Genomic DNA, 25,727 nt, shown 5'->3' on the forward strand with positions numbered 1-25,727 from the left:
CATTACCCTTTTCCATGACATGTTGTGCTAATGCACTTTCTGACTTCTTGTTTTTAATATCCCTTAAGTGTTCCAATATTCTTTATTTAAGGCTGCAGAAATTGCCTAGTATGTAAACACATTTTTAGTGGCAGTCACTTTACACACCACCAACTAGATGTAAGGATACAATTTAATTTTTATGCAGACTGCGCAACGAGAAACATTATTTATTTTAGTTTCTGTACTGTATGCTATGTGTTTTTTATAGGTAAGATGAATCGTAGCCTTAAAGAAAGAATACTGGAAAACTTAAGGGATATTAAAAACAAGAAGTCAGAAAGGGTAATGAACATGTTTTTAAATTCAAAATAAAAACTAGATAAACACCAAGAAAACTTCTTACAGCTTGAGATACAGAATCCTCCATCTTAGCAGAACGGCAGCAAATGAGATCTAGGGAGTTAGAGGTGGTGTGGTGCATTATGGGAAGAAGGAGGAGCTCAAGATTTGAATCTGAAGTCTGTAAAATACGGCCAAGTCGGGTGCGAGGATTGGTTCATAAATTGTAGGTTAATGAAAATGAACATGACAACATCAGATATGTTGATATATTCACATACACATATACACACACACACACACACACACTTGGGCACTGCCTCTGAAAAGTTGCAGGTATATAACAAGATGCACTGATTACTGATTTTTCACATGTGCACAGACATACAGACATACTGACACTGCTTCTGACAATCCAGGTCTATCCCAAGACACATGCAGATCCACACACATGCACATGCGCACACTCACGCAGGCACACACACACACACACACACACACACACACACACACACACACACACACACACACACACACACACACTCTCTCTCTATACCTGTATCCATAGTCGATGAATGGCAAGTCACCTAGGTCATGTCTTTGGGGTGATGAAGGAAACCAAAGCACATAAAGAAACCCACACAGAGACAAGGAGGGCATGCAGACTACAGGCAATGCTACTCACTATGTCACTGTGCCAGTGATCAAATGCTTTCACAAACATCCTTCCCAGAGCACCAAAGTCAGCCACTTATCATGTGCAATATAATGTTTAACTATGACAAAAGAGAAAGAAACATGGCCAACTTCTTACTCTTAAAGTCAAAGTGACACTCCACCTGCCTCACACACATACACACATACAAGTATAAGTCATAGCAATACTACTTTTACACTGATCACAGCAAATACAATTTATTGTGTAACACTACTCCTCCATCCGAGTAGTGAATGTTGTTCAACAATGGTCACAAAATAGAGGGGTAAGTCACTTTTATCCACAGATTGACTCCATACCCATTAATGTATGGCCATTTTATTCACACCCATTAATTTATGGCCATTTTATTCACTGTGTACACCTCAGATATCTGACTGTAGTTAAAAAATAATAATAACAACCAAACTAATATATTTCAGGTATGTTTCAAACAAATATATAGTAATCAGAGTAAAGTATTAAATCTTAATTTACATACATGCATGCTTATCCTGCAATATCAGATTAGACACTATTTAGACTGAGTAAATGAAAAGAGGGTCAGTTGCTTTCATAGAAATCCTCCAGCTCCACCCAACAGTTACTGCCATTTTGTTGACTCTGATGAAAATAATAGCTATGTAATGCATTTCAAACTTGTTCTGCATGAACACCAGCCACAAAGTAAAACATTCCAAGTTGCTACACACAAATCATATTTGTCCTGTAAAGCCAGAATAATGAGCAAACAGCAGCAGTCATTTTCCTCCAAAGGTAATCCCATCAATTACAGCAGATATATTGTCTGTGTACAATATTCAACTCTTAGAAAAAAGAAATAATATACGAGCCATACAGCTGCACTGCAAAGTCATCCATCCACTGCCTAGATATTACTTGACAAAATACAAAAAAAATCTCAACACTATTACTGGTTGCTGTTTCTCACAGCCTCCTTTTCCTTGCCATTCCATGAATCAGGTCAACTGTAGGATAGCAAAGGAGCAGAAAGTTTCACAATCTGGTTCATTATGTGCACACCTCTTCGCCAGTACACCTCCATAGCTTTGGCCATTTATTAAGTAAAGACGTGGCTGCCATACTTCTTAAATTTAAATAACAAATAAATTAATGCCAAAAAGGTGCCCCCAGCTGACCCTTAAGGATAATGACAATGATCATACAAAATACTATATTCATAAAGTAGCAGAAAGTATTTTAAGAATTAAGCCAGTACAAGAATAGAGAAAAGAGACTTTGCTGATTAGGATGACTGCAATTATGGATACAGACAATAGGCAAGAGGGGTCTGGAACTTATTGGAGAAAACTGTCAAAGGATTCAAGGTATTAGGAGCAAATAACCAGAAAGGAAAAGGTAACAGAATGGGAAGATGTCAAGAATTTATTTGGACTGCAACTTACAGAATGCCTTGCTTAGCAAGGACTGATATCAGTGTATAGGCAAACAGAAAGAAATAGGGGGTCCTAAACGAAAGACCAGCATTGGTAGAGTTTTTAATAGAATCTAGAACAGATACTGCCGTTACAAAAGGAATAATTAGTAGGGCATATAAAATATTGCATGACAAATATAAGAATCAATCAGAGGAGCTTAGAAAGAATTGGGAAGAGAGGGAAGCAATTCACAAAGAGACAATGGCGTGACATATGTACGTGTCTCAAATATGCAACAAAGTCTAGAAGATTTAGGATCTCTGCTTGGAAGTGTTTACCTAGATATTTTTGTACCTCGAGTAGACTCCAAAGAATTTTTCCCAGGTAGACAGCAAATGTTGGAGATGTGATGGGAAAGAAAGAGATAACTGGGAACATATTTTCTGGGAGTGTAATGAGTTGGCAGCCTTTAAAGATTCCCTGCAGACTGCTCTGTCAAAGATCCTGGGTGACCAGATTGGTGTAACTAAGGAAATGATTTTTTTGAGCTACAATACAGAATCAGAACTGCCTAAAATAAGGCCTTGCTGAGTCTAATTACGGTGGCTGACAAAAAAGCAATTACTACAAAATGGAAATCAAAGTCTAAACCAACTTTACTAGAAGTAGTGAATATAGTAACAGAGATAAAACAACTGGAACTGGGATCTTTAGAAAAGGGACGGAGCAAACTACATAGGAAAAATGGGAATTGTGGGAACAATACATGCAGAGGAAAAACATGTTTAAAAGAAGGCAGGAGTTGAATGAGCTATATAATACTTAACTGACAATGACTGGATAGATTATAAATTATGTATAATGTTTGTAGTTAGAGTTTTCCCAATGGGACCTGTGATGTATAATGTTTGCAACTAAAAATGTGTAAATATGGTTTGCTTTTCATTTATATAGATGTAAGATTGCCTATGCCATATGTGATAATGTAATAAATATGTTTTTTGCTTAAAAAAATGTGCCCCCAGCTGAATAACATAGTAGGTAGCTGTCTAGTTCACCTGTCCATAGGGCTGGCTGTGGAACCATGGACATATGCATGCATGACAGAAAAAAGTTTAAGCAATATTTCAGAATTAAGTACTACTTTAAAGTTCACTTTAAAGTCTTAGTATGCAGGCATACTTCTCATACCCACTAACTGTTCCTAACTTTAGGAACATTTTGACTTAGCCTTATTAACCGATGACCTGTGGATTCTTCCAGGACTTCATACATTTAGAAATCACCTTTTTGTTAACTTCCTAAATGAAAAGTTCCAAAATTTTAAACACTGTCTAGGACTGCTCTTTATAATTTAATCTTTGTCTTTCATTCCGATTTACCACCATATTAAAAAAAAAACAGCATGCATTCTATGTAAGGGATTGTGTATTATGCACATACTGCATAGTTCAAATGTATCATGATTCACAAATTTTACTATAGCAGTAGATAAAGCATGAAGAGATGGGCAACATAAGTGTGGCTGATACAGACAGCACACAAAGTCACTATGTCAGATACAGTGAGACCCCAACAAAGTTCTCAGACTGCTGATGGTTATGAAGATTAGGGCTTCAATGATGGTTTCAAAGTATCAGTCATACAGTTGCAGACATTTGCCCCTAAGAGATGTATAGAAGAAACACATGCCCTACATGCTCCTCCTGCTGTCTATGTTAAGAATGGTACAGTGCAGGCATGGAATACAGATGAGCCCTGTAAGATGTATAATAATGTGCCACTTTAATACATTTTGTGACAGGTATATTGAACAATATGTACTGCATACACACACACACACACACACACACACATATATATATATATATATATATATATATATATATATATACACACACACACACACACATATATATATATATATATATATATATATATATATATATATATATATATATATGTCTGTGTGTATACACATATATATGTGTGTGTGTGTGTGTGTGTGTGTGTTATATATATATATATATATATATATATATATATATATATATATATATATTTATATTTATATATATATGGATTCCTATTACAAGAACGAAAGTTCACTACTTCAAACTTGTAATATAAAGCCTCACTTCTGTGAAAGTTTACTTTAAAGAGAGTGAACTTTTGCGTAAGTGAACTTCACCGAAAACACCATAGCACAGTGGAGGACATAAAAAACAAACTATGTCCTCCACTTTGGTGCAATAGTCACGGACCTTAGGGTTAGGGTACAGGTTAGATAAGGGGATAGCTAGTAAAGCTATCCCCTTACCCTAACCCATACCCTAACCCTAAGGTTCGTGACTATCGCACCATAGTGGAGAACATTGCTATGTCCTTCACTGCACTGTAGTCGTCACAGGCCTTAGGGTTAGGGCACGAGTCATGGTAAGGGGATAGCCCTACAGATTATCCCCTTACTATGACCCGTGCCCTAACCCTAAGGTCCGTGAGTACTGCACGGAAGTTCAGTACAACACCCGTTCGTTGTACTGAACTTCGCGTAACTGTACTTTCGCTGCAGTGAGCATTCCATGCACTATTTCGAATTAGTGAAAATTCGATCTAGTGTCATCATCATTCTCTTTCGGCTTTTCCCGTTAGGGGTCGCCACAGCGGATCATCTCTTTCCATTTCTTCCTATCCTCTGCATCTTGCTCTGTCACACCAACCGCCTGCATGTCCTCTCTCACCACGTCCATAAACCTTATCTTAGGCCTTCCTCTATTCCTCTTACCTGGCAGCTCCATCCTTAGCATCTTTTTCCCAATATACCCATCATCCCTCCTCAGCACATGTCCAAACCAACGCAATCTCGTCTCTCTTGCTTTGTCTCCAAACTGTCCAACATGAGCTGACCCTCTAATATACCGATTCCTAATCCTATCCATCCTAGTCACACCGATTGCAAATCTTAACATCTTTAACTCTGCCACATGCAGCTCTGACTCCTGCCTTTTTGTCAATGCCACTGTCTCCAACCCATATAACATAGCTGGTCTCACTACACTCTTGTAGACCTTCCCTTTCACTCTTACGGAAAATTCGATCTAGTGTATGGAACTATATATATATATATATATATATATATATATATATATATATAGAGAGAGAGAGAGAGAGAGCATATTTCTCCAAAAATAAGACCTAACCAGAGAATAAGGCCTATCATGGTTTTCCAGGATGGTCATGATATAAGCCCTACCACAAAAATAAGCCCCAGTTAAGATCATTAACAACACACAACGGACATGTTGAATTATAAAATAATAATATTACTGACATCTGTTGACTGAGGTTATCATACTCTGCTCACCATTTTCAGACCATTCAGACACCCAACTTCTTCTCTTTGCAGAAAGTCATAAGATTCTTTCCCAGGGAATCCTCCACAGTTCTTAGTGTAACCCTAATCCTCACTCACACTTGACAGTTGAGATCCTTGGCCCATAAACACTGGCAAGTGTACTTTGATTGGTCAAAGCACAGAAAACGCAAGTAAAACATGCACACTTGATAACGAACGGGTGTGGTTGTGTCTTTTTAACTGTTGCCATTTTGTGTTGCTACTCCTGTCTCGTAAGCCTTCAATTAATGCCCCCCAGACAAGATGAGTGCAAAAAGAAAGAGCTATTCCATCAAGTACAAGAAAGGAATTGTGGAGGACTCCCACTGAAAGAATCTGATGGCTTTCTACAAAGAGAAGAAGTTGGGTCTCCAAATGGCCCGAAAATGGTGAGCAGCATACGATAACCTCAGTCAAAAGGTGGACAAGGGAAATGCTAAGAAGAGTAAGTGTGGATCAGATCAGCAACCATTATTTCTGGAGCTGGATGACATCATCTGTGAATGGATTGCTAACAGGAGAGCAAAGGCTTTAGTTGTGCGCAGGGCTGATATTCAAGCATTACCACAGTTAGAAATATCCCCAGAAGAATTCAAAGCATCACAGCATTGGCTGGATTGCTTCCTTCAGTGATATGAACTGTCTCTAAGAAGATCGACAACACTGTTCAAGCTGGAAGATACTGAAGTTATTAAACATGCACTTGCATTCAAGTCCTTTGTTGATGGCATCGACTTTTCTAAATACCAACTCTCCAACATAATTGCTATGGATGAAACTGCAGTGTTTATGGGCCAAGGATCACAAACAACAATTGATCAGGGGGTGCCTCGTCAATCTACATTCCCTCCACTGGTTACGAAAGTGCACGTGTTACCTGTATTTTGGCAATTCATCTAGATGGAAAGGAAACCCCACCTCTAATCATTAGTAAGGGCAAGAAATATAAGACAGAACGTATTTCAGGCATTTACATTCTTGAAAATGAAAAAGCCTGGTGCACACAAGCAGTTATAAGGAAGTCGGTCGATGTAATGCTGCCACTTGTTTTGCGAGGTGGTGAAAGAGGTCTGCTAGTCTGGGATTCAGCCAGCACTCACCACACTAAAGATATGAAGAACTTCCTTGCACAGAGAAGAACAGATCAAATAATAATTCCTGCAGGAATGACTGCTTATCTTCAGACTCTTGATATTGCAATAAACAAGCCATTCAAGGACCATTTGTGGATGGAACTCAATGACTACACTGGAAATAGAATAGAGAGAAATCAGCATGAAACTTTGTGAAAATTAGCCTGCAAGAGGTCGTGACTTGGGTGAAGAGTTCATGGGATAAAATCACTGACAGCTCTGTTGCCAATGCACTATGAGCAGGCTACATGGATAAGCAGTGCTCATTTAAGGAGAACTCTATTGGTAGGCATGACAGACTGGGGCCAATGGTTCTACAGGAAATGGAGTCGCAAGATATTCAGGCCGGAATTCGTGGGTTGGAGACATGACAATGTTCCAGAAGAAGATGACATGACTGTATTTGAATAACTTTTCCGTTATCAGGGCAACAGAATGGATTGCTTCTGCTTTCAGCTGCCAGCAAGCTCTTGTCAGTTTTTTTACTTTATTGTGTTAAGGTAACATTTCATTATCAAGGGGTAATTACAAAGTAAGGCCACTAGTTCCCAGACTTCATTTTTATGACTTTCCATCATTATTCTCTTACGGTTTGGGTAAGGAATAAAGAAAGCATCACCACTCAAAAAGTGGCAGTTATTCACCTGTTTTATTCCCTTCCTCCAATACACACGTATTGAGATTTTTCTGCACTTTCTGTTAAGCATGAAATATTGCACTATGAAAGCCAAGGTGTAGATATTCTGAAGCTGAAATGTTTGTTGCACTGTTTATGTAGAATTCTCACACAACTGTTAACGCATTACCTAGAACTGTTTATATATATATATATATATATATATATATATATATATATATATATATATGGGTCTACCTGATATAATTGAAATTCCACTTCATCAAACTTTAGAAAGCCACTGCTTTCAGTTAAAACTAATAGGCTACCAAAAGACTAGTTTCGGAACCAAAGTCTTGTTGGGGTGTATTAGATTTTGATTGACCAACTGAACTAAAGGCATTCAACAAATGTTATCTATTCTCTCAACCCAACCAAACAGTTATCCCTTCCTGACCTTCTCTTCAGTTAGTGTCCTTCCCTGCTCGTTTTCCTCCCTTGATCAGCTACTCAGGGTAAGCACATCAATTGCTTAATTTGATTCAGTCCTACGCTGGCTAGTACTACAAGACTGAATGTTATTTAAACAATGTGAAAATTTACAATGTATACAGCTGATTGTCCTATACTTTTGTATAATATTAACAAACAGATTATCAAAACTTAAGTTGAAGAATGAATTCCAAAAGCACGCTCTTATATGAGCGGCTATCACATTGACAGTAAATGCAATGAGGTAGTAGTGGAATTCAACAAACTGAGTTGACATACTGCATAAAAGATAGTAATGGATGTTCAGTAATGCGTTTCTAAATTGATTTGTTGTGTTCAGCATGGCTTTGATGGAATAACCATTTGAAATGTCAGGATCCACTACAGCAAGTCCCAAAACATGGAGACCGAATGGACAAAAAATGGACTTACATATACTAATTCTAAGATGGCCATATCTCAGAATATTGCCTTTTCTCTGAGGTATGGCAATCACAGAGTTTATATATATATATATATATATATATATATATAAATTCAGAGGGGGGTGTGGGGTGTATGGGGGGCTTGTCCCCCATGCAAAAAAGAAGTTTAAAGGAGAAGAGCAATCTTGGAAATTTGCTCTTCTTCCAGGTTTTCGGTCTTTTTTGTATGTCGGCACTCAGCATTTTGAACACCATTTCATTAGGGAGCCATTTGATTGCACTGAAGTTAATACTGGCAGGCATATACTACTTGTCAAACCTGAACAATAACTGGGCATGTTGCAGTTGTTAAACAGGTTGTGGTATGCTTTTCTATTCTAAGTAAGAGGGATGATTCAAATTAGTAATTCTTAGAGAGGAGGATTTGAGTTGCTTGCTCAAATGAAAACATGAGGCATTCTCTGAAAGGGTGCCTTAATAGTTTTATCCTTCTTTCCTTCCTGCTTTTGGTCAAATGAACCTGTCCAGAGTTTACATTTCTACTCCTAACTTAAAGGGACAATCCCAGAGTCTAAAATTCTGACCTAAAGAAAGTTGTCCTGATATCTCCCAGTTATCACCACCCACTTACCACGTCATCATCATCCATACTCCCGGTTTCAATTTACTTTATGCAGCCCTGTTTCCATTCCCTCTAGTGAACATAATTAGCAATATTCAGTTCAAGTCAAAACTTTCAGTCCCTGATCACTGGGAAACAATAAGGTTATTACATTGTTGTGTGTGTTTGTGGTGGGGGTGGTTAGGCAAGACTCTCAGTGTTTACTTTTTATGAACTCATCAAAAAGCTTATCCTAATTGTGCAGCTCTTTATTTCCTTTATTTATTCTGCAGAGCATAACTGCGAGCAGTGTAGTCAAAAGAGTACAGTTTAGGGAAATCATACTAAATCGTAGCAATCTATTGATGTATTCCCCTTACTCTCTAGTAAAGCAATCTCAGAATTAATATGTATAACTACCACAGCTTGCCATAATGTAAAGCCCCATTGTGACAGTAAGTTTGGACAAATTAACAAATGGTATTACAATAAAAAGAAAGTTTGGGAAAAAGATATCAGAACAATACAGGACAAACTAGATACATTGCATCTCAAAAATAAAGATTATCTTTCTTCTAAAAATATCAGAGATGAGATAAACAAACTAAATGAAGAATATAGGACTATTCTTCATCATAAAACGATGATCACTCTTGAAAAATATAAATTTCTCGCCTACTTCTTAAATTCTAAACACTTAACTAACCTCAAAAACAAAACCAAAAGACTAAACAAACATAATTACATCAAATATATATATACTCTAAGAGGAAGAAAAAGGAAGTACATAGTATACAAGATATAACAGAAGAATTCAGAATTCATTTTCATGAAATCAATCAAACCATACAACAAATAGAATCAAAGGATAAAATAAAGGATTTTATTAATAAAAACCTATCTAATAAACTTAATAAACAACAAATAGACATTATTGTTAAACAAATCACTTTAACAGAGGTACAAAATCAAAATAACAAGCTTAAAATAACAAAACGCCAGGAAATTATGGCATTATTTTCAAAATATATAAGATTATGCCCAAAATAGCTATCTCCCTTCTACAATGCAGCCCAAAATGACACCATACTACCTCCTTCATGGAAATATACCTTCATATCACCTATTCTAAAATCTAACAAAAAACCTAAATATTGTTCCTCATACAGACCCATATCCCTACTGAATGTTGACTATACGATGTTTATGAATATATTCAATGAAAGACTAAAGATGTTCCTACCTCAGTTAATAGATGATGATCAAACAGGCTTTGCAACTAATGGAACCACCTTTGATAACATAAAGCGAACACTAGCCCTTATTGACTTCTCTCAAAAGAAAAAAAGGAACTTAACATTAATTAGTCTTGACATAAATGCAGCTTTTGATTCAATTAACTGGGATTACCTGTTCATACTTCTGGAGTGTTTAAACTTCTCATACAACTTTACTAATCTCTTAAAACATCTACATGAAGGAACTTTTGCATATATTAAAATTGGCTCATACATCTCCAATAAAATTCATATCATAAAAGGTACCAAACAAGGTTGCCCCCTTTCCCCATTATTGTTCCGCTGATAATGGAACCATGGGCAAATGATATAAGAAACAACAGCAATATAGAAGGTTTGGAAACAGATAAAGATATAACAGCTAAAATCCAATTATTTGCTGATGATGTACTTATCACCACAAAAGGAAATGACTCTTCTATATTATCTTTATTTGATTCAATCAAAACTTTTCAAAATATTTCTGGGTTATGTTTCAATGATAATAAAACCAAAATGTTACCCATATACTCAAGTAGAAGCAACAAATCTAAATACTATGTTCAACAAACTCCAAATATTGACCAAATTACATATCTTGGAATCATTATTGCTAAAGGTATAAAATCAATAATACAACTAAACTATAACAAGTGTTTTGAAAATATCCAAAATTTATTTTCTAAACGGAATATGATATTATTCACTACAGAGGAAAGATTAACCCTTATAAAAATGCTAATTCTACCTAAAAGTTTATACATTATATAATCTATTCAACTTCTTCCTTCAAAAAAGTTTATTACGTTACTCTAATATTAAAATTTTTTTGGTCCCCTCAAAAAACAAGAATTGCATTTAATCAACATCTTAATAGCTGGAATAATGGTGGGATAGCATTCCCAGATTTAAATCTTTACTCAATTTCCTCCATAATCAGAACAATTACGCAACTTTTAGACACTTCAAATTCAGCCAAATGGAAGTTATTTTGGGAATTATCAGCTATGCCGTTAATAACGAGGCCCTCAACAGACAAGTTAGAAAATAATAAGTAATCCTACATTATGGATTTTAAAATATTATTTTGCCACTTATATAACTCCCAGTCATACTGCTAGCTACATTCATTATATTATAGCTAACTTTAGGAATTTTATATATAAACATCTTAAATACAAAGAATGTTTTTTTTATTATTCCCCATAGCATTCACACAAGATTTTTTTTTAACCTTAGATTCCAACAAAATCACCATATTTAAACATAATGAGCTCAAGTTCTGGTCCCAATTGACTTCTGAACATAAGGCTAAATCTGTTGATCACATAATGCAGGAATATCAACTGGATAAATCCATGTGGCTAGACATACAAACACTCATAAATTACAACTGATCTCATCAACCACTAAACATGATTCCAGGATTTTATTACAATTTCTTCAATCAACCCTATTCCATACTTACTCAGGCAAACTTTCTTTCATTTATAGAATCATAAGAGAAGAAACATTTAGTTGCCCACAAAACTACTGGAACTATTATTCTCCGACTGATCAAGACAAAGTAAATATATTAAAATCAACAGGAAAAACAACCTTTTCTTTGAGATGGAAATTATACACCTGGAGATTCATGAACAGATCATTTTACACTCCTCAATCAATGGACAAAATTAACAAAAAACAAAATATATGTAATAAATGTAAATCAAATGTAGACATAAACTGGGCTCATGTGTTATACGACTGTCCTACTTTAAACATCTTTTGGGGAAATGTAAATGATTTACTACAGGCACTTTTCACAGACAACTTTATATTAAGCAAGTCTTTGGTTATATTTAATGCACCTGTTCCGCAATGTGTTAGAAAAATAAAGTACTCCTTACTTTGGGCAATACTAGCAGTGGCTACAAAAACCATAACAAAGAATTGGATATCTGGATCTCCTCCTACATTTTCTGAGTTCAAAAATCTATTAAATGATGTATGTAATTTACAAATAAAAAACAGAATTTCTAGAACAACTAGAAATACATATGATCATCATTTGTGGGTCAATCTGCAAACTTGCTGAAGAAGTATTAACTTTTATAATGAGTGCATTTAATTTATATATACATATGAGACATATATGTTATAAACTCTTAGATACACTTTTTCTTTATCTTTCATGATTTTATGTGATTGATTATAATCTGTTACAATCAAAATAAATAAAATTGTTTTAAAAAAAGCTTATCTTAATTGTGCAGCTCTTTATTTCCTTTATTAATTCTGCAGAGCGTAACTGTGAGCAGTGTAGTCAAAAGAGTACAGTTTAGGGAAATCATACTAAATCTTAGCAATCTATTGATGTTTTCTCCTTATTCTCTAGTAAAGCAATCTCAGAATTAGCATGTATAACTATCACAGCTTGCCATAATGTAAAGCCCCATTGTGTTAGTAAGTTTGGAATTTCATTGTTAAAATGAATCTATTGCTTGCTTCACACACGTTTTTTTTTCTTCAGCAGTTCAGAAAAACAATACACTTGGCTAGTATCCAGAGAACAAAAAACAAAACATGAAAAAAGAAGACATTACTGTTCGAAACTTGCATCATTCTGATGCTTTCTACAAAGTGGCAGTTATGCATAACACCACAGCACTTAGCTAGCATTCAGAAATCTGCACAAAATAAAATATGAAACAAAATGAAATAAACAGAAAACTGTTTACTAATGTTTTATTTTTGCATTGTTCATATGCTTTCCTGCAAGGTAGCAGCAAGCTGACGTCATAAAATTCCTGAAATGCTACTTTTCTTTGAGGGTAAAAAGCACAGGTGAAACTAATGAATGACTCAGTGAGAGCTGTTGTGAGTACAACTGCAATTTGGGATGGAATTTCACTAAGACCATTGAATCTTCCTTTAGGGACCCTTCCCCCCCAACCCCTGCAGCCAAAGCTGGGATATGCTCAGAAAGCCAGACTGAAAATGTAAACAAAGACCAGAATCAAAATAAAAAATCTCTGGGACTGCCCTTTAATGATCAGTGTTGGGATTACTTAGAGCTACACCGCTAAATGCCTATAGGCTAAAGAGCAAAAAGGAAGCGGTAAGACCTGAACTTTAAAAATAGCCCTGTTTAGTATCATTTTTCCAATAGTCCAAATAAGTGAGAAGGTCACTGAAAAACCAATCAGTAAAAACAAAATGAAAACTCCAGCAAAGCTAGAACCTCCACTGAGTGACCTCCCAAACCTCTTGTATCAGAGACACATGACATATCCTATGTGTCTCTGATAGAAGAGGTTTACAGCAAAGCTAGAACCTCCACTGAGTGACCTCCCAAACCTCTTGTATCAGTGACACATCCCATGTGTCTTTGATACAAGAGGTTTGGGAGGTCACTCAGTGGAGGTTCTAGCTTTGCTGGAGTTTTCATTTTGTTTTTACTGATTGGTTTTTCAGTGACCATCTCACTTACTGTTTTAGTTTGTTGTTTGGGATATTTTTGCATTGACCCTAATGATAATGGGCATCAGTTGGGTATAGCAGCCCTGTGTTTCTCATGCTTAGTCAAACACTCTGCTTGTGCTGTGCTGACGAGGTCATAACAAGGCCGAAATATACATATCCACAGCTAGTGGGGTTTGGCTTTATTGGCCTGAAATTGTCCATTAAAATGACAAAACAAGTCATGGGCATTCAGAATCACCAATTAGCTGAAACACCTGATGTTCATAAGGGTCATTTGCATATATCCCATGTGTCTCTGATACAAGAGGTTTGGGAGGTCACTCAGTGGAGGTTCTAGCTTTGCTGGAGTATTCATTTTGTTTTTACTGAACAGTCCAAATAAGAAATTCTCCTGAGCATAGAGAGAAGAGCATACAAAAGCCACTAAAATCTTGTCACCATAATTCAGCACTGGAACTTCACATTTATTCGGCTTGTATTTATCTTTAAAATACATTTAAAACCTTTTCTCCTTGCTTTCAACATGACAGTGCACATTCTCCTTAAATTAAAATGTTCAGAAAGCAGTTTTGTTCTGCACCCATGACTTTAAAGGAGGGTGCATTCTTGAACAGGAGGTCTCTGCCCTGCCACCCACTGCAAAGGAAAGCAGTTCTTGTGCCTAGCATTCTTTTACAAATAATAACTTTATGTAAGGCAGCAATGCATATTGCTCATTTGGCAAAGGCAGTGTAGGGCATTCATTTGATTACGAATTATACCTCATCTTGTTCAGCTGATCTCTGCAAGGGAATTTTTAATGATCTTTCTTCAGTCAGTGAGTGAAGCATTAAACATACTCCAAACCATTCATACAATTATTTGCTCACTAAGGATATTGTTTACAGCAAGCAACAGATTGTTTTCTGAACAAAAGTCTCACTGGGGAGTGTAACCGTGTCCATTCAGCCTCACTACGAGTGACTTCACTTTGCATCTAACCCTACACCCATACCCACTCACCCCAAATCATTACTTTGATACCTAATTAGCCACTCCCACTTCCTGTACTACAAGATCACTTCCTGTCAGATCACTTCCCCAATACAACTCTAGAACACCCCTCCCTTCAATCTCTACTACCATACTCCATATACTAATCACTATCTAAGTATATACGTAAATCTCAACAACAACCTCTTATTGCAGTCTCTATTACCACTTCCTGTACTAAGCAACAACTAACTCTCAACAACTTCAAATTTTTACCACAGAACTTACTCAGCCTTAGGTCAGTTCCTCACTATGTTAATACTCTTCATGTATACAGATAACATCCCACGCCCAAGGTTCAAAGGATCATACCAATCAGTTAAATCCCCTTTGAAATACTACATAAACACTGCATCACTTTACCATACATATTCACTGTCCATAACTTATACTAAAGTGGAACACAATATCATACAAAACTACCTCATGCAAAATTATTTCACTGCAACAATCACAGTAAAAAGAAAGCTCATAAAATTGTACTACCTTATCAAACTAGTAAGTGCCAAAGATGTACAACTAAACCATCTTTAAATACTCTTACTCCCCAAATCACAGTTTTCCAAAATACTACAAACCAACATAACATACTAATATAATACAAATAAACAGCACAGCACTCCAGACCACACCTTAAACCCAAACACTGACAATAGTAAATAACGGAAAATAGCCTGTCTCAACATTGGTAGCATTAACAACAAATGCTCAGGGCTTGATTCATGGCTAAACTCTGAAAGTCCATACATAATGAGTTTTACAGAAACATTGTTAAAATATAACTGCTGCCCATCTCAACAGATCAATTCATAGTATTCAATATACCTAGATAACAAAACAGGCAAAACAAGGTACAAAAGTTGCTCTGTTAATAAACAAAAAACAGCTACAGTTAAAAATGTAAACTTCTCAGAAACAGACAATTAAAAATGTAACTTGATATCAATGCAAACTGAAGTTGGAGGACATACCAATATCTACCTCAGCATAGCTTATATTATCCTACCACCACCTTCAGTAACCATTTTACAAAATCTATTACAAGACATTTTCAATAAAGGTATACCTCACAATACAATACTGCTAGGAAATTTTAACATCCATTCCACAACATTACCAAGTTGCCCACTTAGCAAAATGCGAATGTACCATAATTTAGAGCAACTAGTCAATCAAACCACAAGATCAAACCAGTTAACAGGACTCCCATCTCCAATCTTTCAAACTATAGACCTTAATAACTTATATATCTCAACTTTTCATGTCAAACAACTTATTCCATACTCGACCTTGTAATTACCAATGTCAATGTAAAATGCAAGGAAGTTATTATAGTTGCAAATACTCTACATGACCACTGCCAATCCTTTACACCTGGTCCTTTAAATCCATAATGAAACCACTAGGTATAATAAACCATAGATCTAACTCAACAAACATCACTTTTTAAATGCTCAACTACCCTCCATTGATTGGTCCAATATCTACAACTGCACAGAGTTTAACAATGTCCTAACATGGGTTCAGGTGCCTGGGCAGTGAGACATTTCCCTGTGGTACATTTGATTGGGGACGCATGGCTGAAATGACATTCAGCTGCACAGAAATACGTCTGTTTGCAAATTATCTGTGGGCGAAGAGAAGGACATACTGCCATGTCTACAGCTTTAATAACCAAGTACATGGGGGCAGAAGCCGTAATGAGTGTTGTGTTCAGAGTACGGTTCATGTTTCTGTAACTACAACATCTAGAAGTGTGCTACAGCATGGAGGAAATCCTGCACTCTACTGTAGACATATTTATGCTCCAGTATGCATTTTAGGTAATACTCCCTGGACACTGTGAGGGGGGTAGTGGTCCACACACACCAATTATAAAGGCACTGCCCATTGTGCACTGCATTTTTACTGCCACTGACATGCCCTCTGGCAAGCCTGCTGCTGATGTCTGCATACTGCCTGTATTCTCATGTTGCCTTGGGGGCCATGGACATTATTTTCCTCCTGTGCATTTGGTTACTGAAGTTGTGGGCATGGCACCACATTTTTCTCTTTGCTCACAGGGAATCTGCAAACAGCTATATTTCTCTGAAGCTGAATGTCACTTCAGCCATGTGTCCTCAACCAAATGTACCACAGGGAAATGTTTAGCTGCTTAGGTGCCCCCCCCCCCCCCCCCCCCACCGGCACAATTCACTGAAGTGTTAAGTCCTGTACAAGACTCAGTGTTCCTAATTACAAAAGGAGGTTAAGAAGTCAAAAATGTCCTTGGCAGATAGTTGAGATTAAATACAGTGGAAATAAAAAGTGTATGCACCCATGTTAAAATGCCAGGTTTTTGTGATATAAAAAATGAGATCACAATAAATCATTTCAAAACTTTTCCTACCTTTACTGTGACCTATAACCTATACAATTCAGTTGAAAGGCAAACAAATCTGTTTTGGGAAAAGATATAAAAAAATAAAAAACCTACAATAAGCTGGTTGCATAAGTGTGCACACCCTTAAACTAACACTTTGTTAAAGCAACTTTTGATTTAATTACAGCATTCAGTCTTCTTGAGTACACACCTACCATCAATTAAAAGAGACTCTGGTTAATCCCAAATAAAGTTAAGCTGTCCTAGTAGGATTTTCCTGACATTTACTCACTTGCCTGCTACAGCAAAAGCCATGGTTCGCAGAAAGCTTACAAAGCATCAAAGGGATCTCATTGTTGAAATGTATCAGTCAGGAGAAGTGTGTACAAAATAATTTCCACAGCATTGGATATACTATGGAACACAGTGAAGACAGTTATCAAAAAGTGGAGAAAATATGGGACAACAGTGACGTTGCAAAGAACTGGACTTCCCTCCAAAACTGATGAAAAGACAAGATGAAAACTGATCAGGGAGGCTGCCAAGAGACCTACAGCAACAGTGAAGGAACTGCAGGAATTTCTGGCAAGTACTGGTTGTGTACGACATGTGACAACAATCTCCCATATTCTCCATATGTCTGAGCTATGGGGTAGGGTTGCAAGATGAAAGCCTTTTCTTACACAGAAAAACATTCAGGGTCAGCTAAAATTTGCAAAACAATACCTCAAGTCTCCCAAAAGCACGTGGGAAAATGTGTTATGGTCTGAGGAGACCAAAGATGAACTTTTTGGCCACAATTCCAAAATGTATGTTTGGCGCAAAAACAACATTCGGCATCATCAAAAGAACACCATTCCCACAGTGAAGCATGGTGGTGGCAGTATCATGCTTCAGGGTTGCTTTTCTTCAGCTGGAACTGGGGCTTTAGTCACGGTGGAGGGAATTATGAACTGTTCCAAATACTAGTCACTTCTGGCCCAAAACCTTCAGGCATTTGCTAGAAAACTGAAGATGAAGAGGAATTTCACCTTTCAACATGAAAATGACCCCAAGCATACATCCAAATCAACAAAAGAATGGCTTCAACAGAATACAATTTAAGTTTTGGAATGGCCCAGCTAGAGCCCAGACCTAAATCCAATAGAAAATCTGTGGGGTGACCTGAAGAGGGCTGTGCACAAGAGATGCCCTTGCAATCTGACAGATTTAGAGGGCTTCTGCAAGGAAGAGTAGGCAAATATTGCCAAGTCAAGATGTGCCATGCTGATGACTCCTACCCAAGAAGACTGAATGCTGTAATTAAATCAAAAGGTGCTTCAACAAAGTATTAGTTTAAGGGTGTGCACACTTACACAACCAGCTTATTGTACTTTTTTTATTTTTCCCCTAACAGATTTGTTTTTCAATTGAATTGTACAGGTTATAGGCAGGGTTGCCAGATTTGTGACTGGCCAGGTAGGGACAAAGTCTAAAAAAAAAAAAAAAAAATGGTCTTTCACGTCTTTAATGCGGAATATCACAGTAACACAGAGCTACTTCTGTTTAATGAGAAACATCGCAGTTCCACATTACACAGAAGCAGCTCTGTTTTGCGATTTTTTGATTGGCCCATATACCGGTATATAGGCCAATCAAAAATCGCTAAACACGGAGCTACTTCTATTTAATGTGGAACATCGCAGTTCTGTGATGTTCCGCATTAAACAGAAGTAGCTCCGTATTTAACAATTTTTGATTGGCCCGTATACCGGTATATGTGCCAATCAAAAAAAAAAGCGGAGGCTGCCCGGAATTTAAACCAGCAGTGAGGGACTCGGGATCAGGCTGCTGATCTCGGGGCAGTCCCGCCCAAATAGGGACGTCTGGCAACCCTGATTATAGGTCACATTAAAGGTGGGAAAAGTTCTGAAATGATTTAGTGTGGTCTAATTTTTTTTATATCACAAAAAGCTGGCATTTTCACAGGGGTGTTTAGACTTTTTATATCCACTGTAACTACTCCAGTACAAGAAATCAGCCTGGAAAGTGTGAAAACAATAGCCCACTAACAGAACAAAAAAATGCAATACTCTAGAAAAGGGCAAGAATTGCCACTAACACAACAAGTGCAACATTAAGAGCAAACAATCCTTACTAACATCCAACCCAAAACATTTTTGTAAACAACTAAAATCATTAACAGACAGTATTACCAACACAAGCAATCTGAGTTTACTTTGACAGACTTCCAAAAATTCTCTAATGTATATTGAAACTTTCTAACAGATACTATTCAAAGCTTAGCCAGAGAATTCAACCAAAACTCAATTTCCATAGCATCTGTCAATGCTGTGTAGGACTCCCATATCCAATCTTTCAAACTGTATATTTTAACAGCTTACAGCCCAACTTTCCATTTCAGATACCTTACTCAAATAAATCAAAAAAAGCCCTTTGTAACTTAGCTATTCAAACTTCACCTCTCATTCCTAAGACTGTCAGCAGCCAAGATTGTCAGCAGCCCACATAGCTAAGTCACTCAAACACATTCTCAGCCTCTCACTGAGAAGCTCTACTTTTCCCAATGCATTTAAATCTGCATATATCAAATCTCTCCCCATATAAATCCAACTCTAAAGAATGCAGTGATTACAAGCATAGAGCCAAACTGTGTCATAACAAAATTCTTTGAAGAACTAATATAAATCTTGGAACATATAATCATGGACTTCTCTGTGACAAACAACATGGGTTTAAAAAGTCTTATAGTACCATGACAGCCTTGTACTCCATGATAAAACACCATTTTTAATAAGATGAAATATTTAAAAATAACATAGAACTGTTTACTGATATAACAGCTTTCAAAATAGTAATTATAACTTACTTCTCTAAAAATATTAGTAAGTTTAAATTGGTTTGAATAGTTTAACTTGGTCCAAAAGCTCCAAACCAAACCTTTCAGGTATATGAAGGAAATAGTTTATCTACACAAAGTTCTGTCAATTTAGGAGTTGCATAAAGATCCAATGCAGGGATGCTATTTTTTTTCTCTTCATTAATGATGTAGTTGCTAACCTTCCACAACTTAAGTCAATACTATATGATGATGATATCTTAATACTAGAATCACGTACAAAATCAGCACCCTGCAACAAAACACACAGCTATGTCACTGGATAACTACAAACTTGCTATTAACTAACAATAAAATGTCAAACATTTTGCTCTTTGGCATTCAGTAAAAGCTTCTATTTTATAATGGTAAATTTAAATTGTGATTTTGCTTCCTCCCCATTATATGGTATTTATTTCATCAATAGGAATTGCCTGATAACTATACTTAAATACTCTTCATTTCAATAGTCCAAATTGCAATATTGTAACTCACTTGTGATTTTAAGCCTATATTCTTAAAATGCTTCTATTCTGATTATTTACAACAAAATTTCACCGTCTGTGAGAGCACTTGAGAAGGACACATTATACATTTTAATTTTCTTGTGAAACTGTTAAGCTATGTCTGCAAACAGATATAGCTAACTTGAACAAAAACATGAACCCCTCAAACTTTGGAGTTCTGAATCCAGAAACAAATCCAGAAAAAGTCTGGTTTGGATAGAAAAGACTCAACACTTAACTGGGCTACTGTCTTTACTCAAGGGAAGTGTAAGAGTTATTGATCATTCTCAGCCCTCTGGAATAAACTGAGGAGGAATCAGTTAAATAACATATCTTCAGAAGCTGGGGCTTGGCACAACTGACTCGACACATTACATCACTGATGTCAACACACATACTATTTTTTCAAGCAGAAATAACTAATACAAATGGTGATTAGGCATAATCCAAGAAGACTGATACATGGCCTCCCTTCAACATGCTTATACAGCAAGGAATCCATATTACCTCGTACCTAGGATCACAAGCCAACCAGGACATTTCCCCTTTTGATTATAAGACTCAAGTCCCTTGTTTTGAAAGGTAAACTGGAAATGCCTTAATAGGGTTGTTTAACAGTTCTTGGGTTGGTGAAGAGTATGGGAAACAGTAAATACCTCTATCAATGAACATGCAAGAAAGAAAGTTTAAAGCAATAGCCAGTGCCAGGGTTACACAGCAAGCTGGTGAATCCTCCTAAAACAGTAATATACATGGCAAATTTCCACCCAAACCTAAACTCAAGGTAAGATTAAAAACGATCATTCTAATTTTACCACAGTTCAGTGTGTCCATTGTTTAAAAGTTTTGCAGTTTACACATAAATACTAATAGTTTAAGAACAACAAATCACAGTGGTGAACCCAAGCTAAAAGTAACATAATGTAGTAACAAATTGGTGCTGCCACATAGCATGTGGTTTCCTGTTCTGTTTTTAGCTGAGGTGTTTTATCTTTATCTGCTGTCCCTGAGCCCCCCCCCCCCCCCCCCCAAGCTCTGCTCAGTTTTTGCTGAGTACTCTGGTTTTCTCCCACAAGACATGTCACAGGTAAAGTGTTGTTCCTCAAATTGCCCACAGATGTGCAAGCAGTGTGAGAGTTAGTACATGCCTGTATCCTGCAATGGGTTGGCACTCAGTTCAGTATGAACTTCTGTGCCTTGTGCTCACTTATTGATTGTGCAGACTCCCACTCCCCACAATCCTGCACTGGAATATATGGATAACTGAAGAATGAATGAATGAAGAAAATCATACAAGAACATCACCATACCTGAGGTGTTCCTAGACGTTCAATTAGTGGAACTAAATGTAAGGGAGCATACTTTGCTTCAAGTCTCTTCATTCGTACTTCTAAACGTTCTCCTTCTGTTGATCAAGAAAACAATAATAACTTATCATTGAGTAAATCTTAAGATTCTAATACCTGTATGATGAATTTCAAACTGCATGCACAATGATTTGCATACAATATTCTTTTGATTTAGATCATAGTCACTCATCTTGTAATTTATATTGTTTTAATCCATAATAAATGCATTCCGAGAAATATGATGCTAGAAACCTTTTTGAGCTATAGATAAAGGCCTGGTCCAGGCAGTTTAAACCATAAAACACACTTCTTTATTCAGATTCAAGAACAAGGTCAGACCTTGCCAAAAAGAAAAAAACAACTCAAACTGCTTCAGCTCAGTACTACAAAAACAGGAAACTTAGATTGTTTCATTTGTCAACTGCTAAGAGAAACAAAACATTAGCAGTAAGTACCTACCAGTACAGAATGAGTCCATAGGCTGACAGACTAGCTCTTGTTTATCTGTAAAGTACAGTTTTGTACCTACCATAAATGTAGATGTTCGAGTGCTCATACAGCTGCAGTCATTACAGATGAGTTATCCTGCCGTCAGGCGGGTCCTCGGTCGGCCGAATTCCAAAGTCTAAGTCTGGCGTAGGTTGTCATCACTTCTTCCCTGACGTCAGTGCGGCAGGGGTATAAAAGAGGCAGCCGACGCCATTTTCTTCAGTTTTTCTTGCCCCAGATGTCAGGTGCCCCCAGAAGGAAGGCAAAACATAATATTATGCAAACATGCAATGTAGATAAATCAAAAAACAGTAGTTGCAAGCAAATACACCATAAGAGAATACCCCAAATAGGTTGTATGATAAAGGTGTTTGTCATAAGTCCTGCCCTAAGAGGGGACGGAGGGGGGGGGGGTAACCTGGACTGTAGCTGTATGAGCACTCGACCATCTACATTTATGGTAGGTACAAAACTGTACTATGTTCATCGTGCATACAGCTGCAATCATTACAGATGGGTAGAATCCCAAAACTAAGTAAGGGTGGTAGGCACTAAGGGGAACTAGGGGGGGCGAGGATGCCCTGCAGGACTGCTGTGGCAAAGCCCGCTCTAGATTTTGAGTATAGTGGAAGGTGGTAGTGCTTGGAGAAAGTGTGCACTAAGTAGCTGCTTCCAAAATGTCCTTGGTAGGGACCCCCCTGAGGAAAGCTGCAGAGGTAGCTGTGGCCCTGGTGGACTGGGATCTGATGTATGCAGGCACAGATTTTCCATGAAATGAATAACAAAAGCATATGCAGTGGGCTATCCATTTTGAAATTGTCTGTTTGGAAATAGCCTTTCCTTGAGCACCTGTAGCATAGGACACAAAGAGCTGCTCAGATTTCCTGAATGGCTTTGTTCTGTCCAAGTAAAAACAAAGTTGTCTGTGAATGTCCAAGGAATGTAGCAGTCTCTCCCCCTTGTTCTGTGGATTTGGATAAAAGGTAGGTAAGTGGATAGTCTGATTCAAAGCTACACTGGATACTACCTTTGGCATGAAGGTAGGGTTGGTTCGTAAGGAAACTCTGTCTTGATGGAAAATGATGAATGGTTGCACAGCCATGAGGGCCTGTAGTTCCGAAACCCTGCATGCTGAGGTGATAGCCAGAAGGAAGGCTGTTTTCCATGACAAGTATTGTAGCACTGTTGAAGAAGCCGGCTCAAAGGGAGGCAGGGTCAGCTTTTCCAATACGAAGTTGAGGTCCCAAGCTGGGACTAGTGGTTTCCTCGGGGGTTTTATATTTTTTGCCCCTCTGAGGAACTGCCTTAATAGAGGATGTGAGAATAAAGGAGGGTCTGTGTTGTATTGTGCAGAAATGGCTGAAGTGTGGATCTTGATGGAGGAGAAGGAAAGGCCACTGTTTAACATCTCAGCTAGGTACTGTAAAATTTGAGGTATATTTATTACCCAAGGATTCTGGCCCTTTTCTTGATTCCAGGAACAAAATCGTTTCCATTTGGCGGAGTAGGCTTTTCTAGTAGAAGGTCTTCTGGCCTCCAAGATGACATCCTGCACCTCCTTGGAGAGGAGAGTCTGTTGGGAAATTAAGGTATTCTCCATGCAGCTAGATTTAGGGTTTTGAGCTGGCTGTGAAGGGTTTCGTAGTTGTGCTGGGACAACAGAAGAGGGACTAGAGGTAGGATCCATGGTGGGGAGTGTGTCAGGCTCTGTAGGAGCGGATACCAGTGTTGTCGTGGCCAGTCTGGAGCAATGAGAATCATTTGTAGCCTCTCTGCTCTGGCTTTTAATAGAACTTTGATCAGTAGAGGAAGAGGCAGGAAGGCATAGACTGTCAATGTTGTCCAATTGAAAGAGAGTGCGTCTACTTTCCAGGCCTGTGGATGATAGGTCCTTGAACAAAATTTTTTCAACTGGTAATTTCTGTGGATAGCAAATAGATCTATGTCTGGCTGTCCCCATGCCTGAGTTATTTTTGAGAAAACGTGAGGCTGCAACTTCCATTTGTGTGGGTCTGTCATATTTCTGCTTAAGTTGTCTGCCAGTGTGTTTTCCTTCCCTGGCAGGAATTGTGCCTGTAGTTGAATTTGCAATTCCAGTGCTGTGTTCCATAGGGTCATGGCTTGCCTGCACAGGGGGTATGAATGAGTTCCCCCCTGTTTGTTTATGTACCACATGACTGTGGTGTTGTCTGTCCTTATCAATAGCTGGCCTGGATGCAGTAGGTCTTTGAAGGTCATAAGAGCATTTTGCACGGCTAGCATCTCCTTTTGGTTGATGTGTAGGTGCTTCTCTTTTTGGGACCATTTTCCCTGAATGCACTGATCTGCCATGTGTGCTCCCCAGGCGTAGTCTGAGGCATCCATTGTGATGATTTGAGTTGCTGGAGGTACACAGAAAGGAAGACCTGTGTTTCTTTGGCATGCTTGAGCCCACCACAAAAATTCCTTTTGAAGGCATGGAATGAGTGGTATAATTGTTTCCAAGCTGTGGCTGTGTTGAGACCATAAGTTTTTTAGGTACCATTGTAGTTTCCTCATATGCAGCTTTGCACATGGTATTAGTAGGATGCAAGATGCCATGAATCCCAGAGCCTGCAGGACTTTCCTTGCAGTTAGTCTGGTGAAAGTTGCCATTTTGTTGAAGTATTGAGACAGTTGCCCTTGTTTGTCTGGCGTGAGGTAGGCCATCTGGGTGGTTGTATTTAAGCTGGCACCCAGGAAAATTATCTGTTGAGAAGGTATTAGTTTTGATTTATTTTTGTTCACTGTGTATCCCAGGTAGTTTAACAGTTTTATTACAAACGCCAGATGCTGCAATAGAATGTCCTTGCTGTCCGCTTGGATCAGGCAGTCGTCCAGATATGGGTAGATTTGTATTCCTTGTTGTCTGCAGAAGGCAATTACTGATGCCAGGCATTTCGTAAACACTCTGGGCGCAGTAGATAAGCCAAAGGGCAATGCAGAGAATTGGTAATGGGTTGAACCTGCAAGAAATCTGAGGTATTTTCTGCAATCTTGTCTGATAGGGACATGCAGGTGTGCCTCCTTGAGGTCCAATGTTACCAGCCAAGACTCCTTGCCCAGCATGGGAAGAAGCTGCTGTAATGTGAGCATCTTGAATTTTGGCACCTGTAGATATGTGTTTAGGATGGATAGGTCTAAGATAGGTTTCCAATCTTTGTCTTTCCTTGGTACCAGGAATAGTCTGGAATAAAAACCTTGACCTTGTTCTTTTGCAGGTACCTCTTGAATCGCTTTCATATCCATGAGAGCAGAAATTTGTCTTT

General features: G+C 37.7%; 1 protein-coding gene across 2 annotated transcripts in view; it reads right to left on the minus strand.

The window, feature by feature from the left end:
• The window catches only part of CYFIP2 (cytoplasmic FMR1 interacting protein 2), a 2,832,302-nt gene that overhangs the window by 368,459 nt on the left and 2,438,116 nt on the right, over positions 1 to 25,727 (minus strand). For both annotated transcript variants that reach the window (XM_044069335.1, XM_044069334.1), the window contains one exon: positions 21,913 to 22,007. In XM_044069335.1, coding sequence (XP_043925270.1) covers positions 21,913 to 22,007 — 95 coding nt within the window. The remainder of the gene's footprint in view (positions 1 to 21,912; positions 22,008 to 25,727) is intronic.

The sequence above is a fragment of the Protopterus annectens genome, chromosome 4.part0 (genome assembly GCF_019279795.1).
Source record: "Protopterus annectens isolate FY-2018-M chromosome 4.part0, PAN1.0, whole genome shotgun sequence".
Lineage (NCBI taxonomy): Eukaryota > Metazoa > Chordata > Ceratodontiformes > Protopteridae > Protopterus > Protopterus annectens.